This window comes from Monodelphis domestica, chromosome 7 (assembly GCF_027887165.1).
Source record: "Monodelphis domestica isolate mMonDom1 chromosome 7, mMonDom1.pri, whole genome shotgun sequence".
NCBI classification, from domain to species: Eukaryota; Metazoa; Chordata; class Mammalia; order Didelphimorphia; family Didelphidae; genus Monodelphis; species Monodelphis domestica.
The window spans coordinates 169720714-169723260 of NC_077233.1; the positions used below are offsets into that span (position 1 = coordinate 169720714).

The 2547-nt window shown below is 48.1% G+C and overlaps 1 protein-coding gene across 1 annotated transcript; it reads right to left on the reverse strand.

Annotated features, from left to right (window-relative positions):
• Window positions 1-241: 241 nt before the first annotated feature.
• CCL21 (C-C motif chemokine ligand 21) lies at window positions 242-1794 on the reverse strand. The gene is made up of 4 exons (XM_007498848.3): window positions 1615-1794; window positions 1212-1332; window positions 854-1042; window positions 242-731 (listed from the first exon to the last, which is right to left on the reverse strand). Exons 1-4 carry the CDS (start codon window positions 1673-1675, stop codon window positions 686-688), a joined length of 417 nt encoding a protein of 138 aa, XP_007498910.1. The 5' UTR covers window positions 1676-1794; the 3' UTR covers window positions 242-685.
• Between the last annotated feature and the right edge of the window lie 753 nt (window positions 1795-2547).

Below are 2547 nucleotides of genomic sequence, written 5' to 3' on the forward strand. Positions count from 1 at the left end.
GGCAAAATGTGAACTTTTCTTAGCACACAGGCATGCAGACACGGTAAGTCAAACACACACACACACACACATAATTTCACACAGGTAAGATGTCTATATGTATGCATTCACAAATTCAAAATTGCATTCAAATTAATGAATTTTTGAATGATGATATATGATAATAAAATTGAATGCAAAAATGGATTAATATATATATATATATATTCACGCTGAGCAACATTCACAAGAGATGGGGTAGTAGTTGTAAACTGGGGGATTCAAACATTTTATTGAGTCTAGATACAGAAAATATTTACAATGCGGGAAGAGACATGCCAAGTTTTGCCTCTTAGCAGGGATGGGCTATGGGGAAAAGGGCAAGGGCAGGCACAGGGACCAGAGTCAGGTCCCAAGGTTGGGGAGGGGACAAAACTGGGAAGACCTTTCCCAGGAAGGACTGGGTCAATCCCTCACTCCTCTACCTCACTCTGGGAAGTCATATAACAATTCTGCAGCTCCAGGACTTGAGAGCATGGATAGAAAAATCAAAGCATAAAAGAGGATGTCTCTGGGTTGAGCCAGGCAGACATGGAACAAGAACCAGAAGTCACATCTGGTTCTTTTCTATGATGTGGAAATTGTGACTCAGATCCTAAAAGGAAGGCAATGATGGGACTAGGGGACAATGGAGTCTTTGAGGCTATCACTGGGTAGCTGTTCTTTGGGGGCCTGTGGTCCTGGGCTCAGTCCTGGAAGGGAAGAATAGAGAGGGAGAAGGTGAGGAGAGCCTGGACTATAGCTACTCTCTACACAATCCACCTTTTCCCATTTTGAACCCCTCTGCCTCCACCCAAAGCCCTCTCTCCCTCACCTCTTGCAGCCTCTGGTGTCTCGGCCTTTCTTGCCTGACTTGGAGGATCCTTTATCCTTTTTGCAAGGATTCTTGCGGGGTTTTGGCAGGGTTCCTCCATGCTCGTCAAGCCGCTTCACCAGGTCTTGTACCCATTGCACGGTGGGGTCAGCACACAGATCTGCCTGTGATTTTTTCCAAGGACTAAATCTGTAGGGAACACATTCAACAGAGATGAGCCCAGAACTCAGTTCATGATCTACCCCTTTCAATATAGTTCCTCTCTCCAGTCATGTCTAAGGGGCTTACCAAATCTAGACCCTTATACCCTTCCCTCTGGTCCCTCTCCCCATTATTGTTCCCTTAGCCTTGTCCTCACATTATGGCGGGGATGGAGCATCCCTGGTTGAGTTCCTGCCGCCTGTAGGTTCGGACAATAGAGGCTGGAATCTTCTTCTGACTGTACTTGAGGCAGCAGTCGAGAGCTCCACTGTCACTACCTGAAGGGTAAATGGAGACACAAGAGTCCAGGAGTTGGGGTAGAGGGGAAACACTCCAATATGGCCAAAAACTGTGGTCTATGCTTCTTTGTTTCCTTCTACTCCAGGAGTTTGTATGCAGTTGAGGAGAGGTTTGGGAGGCTCTCTGAGTAATGGCCCTTGCCTAGAAGGTTCCCTCTCCTTGGGGATCTCCCCTCTGTTCAGACTGAAGCCTTCCTCCTTTCCCAACTTCCCTAAGTCCCTGCTTGGCTGCTGAAACACTTTGTCTTGCTCACTCAGTACCTTGGATGCCTCTGCTGCCGACAGTGAGGACCAGGAAGGCCAGCATCAGAGCCAGCGCCATGGAGGACAAGCACCAAGTTTTGGAGCTGGGAATGGAGAGCAGGAGCAGGAGGTCAGGAGGCGGAGAGCCAGATGCTGGGAGTTGGAGGTGGGAGCTAGAGGTTTAGTGTGTGGGCTGTGCAGGCTCCCACTCCCTATTTATCAGGTCCCATCACTTTCACTTCCCCTTGGCACCCTGCCCTTTGTATCCCTAGCAGCTGTAAGGATGGGGATCTCCCTTCCTCCTTCCTGGAAGGCTATTCCCTGCCCCTACCCCTACCTTGGCTCTCAGCCTCTCTTCTAACCCCTTCTATCTGGAGTTGAAGGGGAGATGGGGGTTAGTTTGGGGAGCTCTCCAGTGATCTAGGGGGTAGGACGAGAGAAAAATGATAAAATTGCTAAAGCTGTTTTGGTGGAGAGATGGAGCAATTCCTCTTCTATCTGCTCCTTTCAAGTGATTTATTGACTAGACTTCATCTATCAGTGAGGAAAGCTTCTGTGATAAACATTAAGAGGGGCTGAGGACTAAATGGGTTCTCCCTGCCAAGGTAGCTTGGCATTACCTTTTGTCTTAGAGTAGATAAGAAGACTAGGCTTTAAGGCACAAGAGTGGTAAGGGCTAGACAATTGGGGTTAAGTGATTTGGCCAGGGTCACACAGCTAGGAAATTTCTGAGGCCAGATTTGAAGTCAGGTCCTCCTGATTCCTGTCACTCCATCCAGCATGATACCCAGTTGCCCCTAGGTTGTATTTTAAAAGAGCTAAAACTAGTCAAAAAGGTCCAATAGAGGAAAAGATCTTTCCTTTTAAAAAACCATGAGGGGGCAGCTGGGTGGCTCAGTAGATTGAGAGCCTGGCCCAGAGGTGAAGGTCCTAGGTTCAAATCTGGCATCA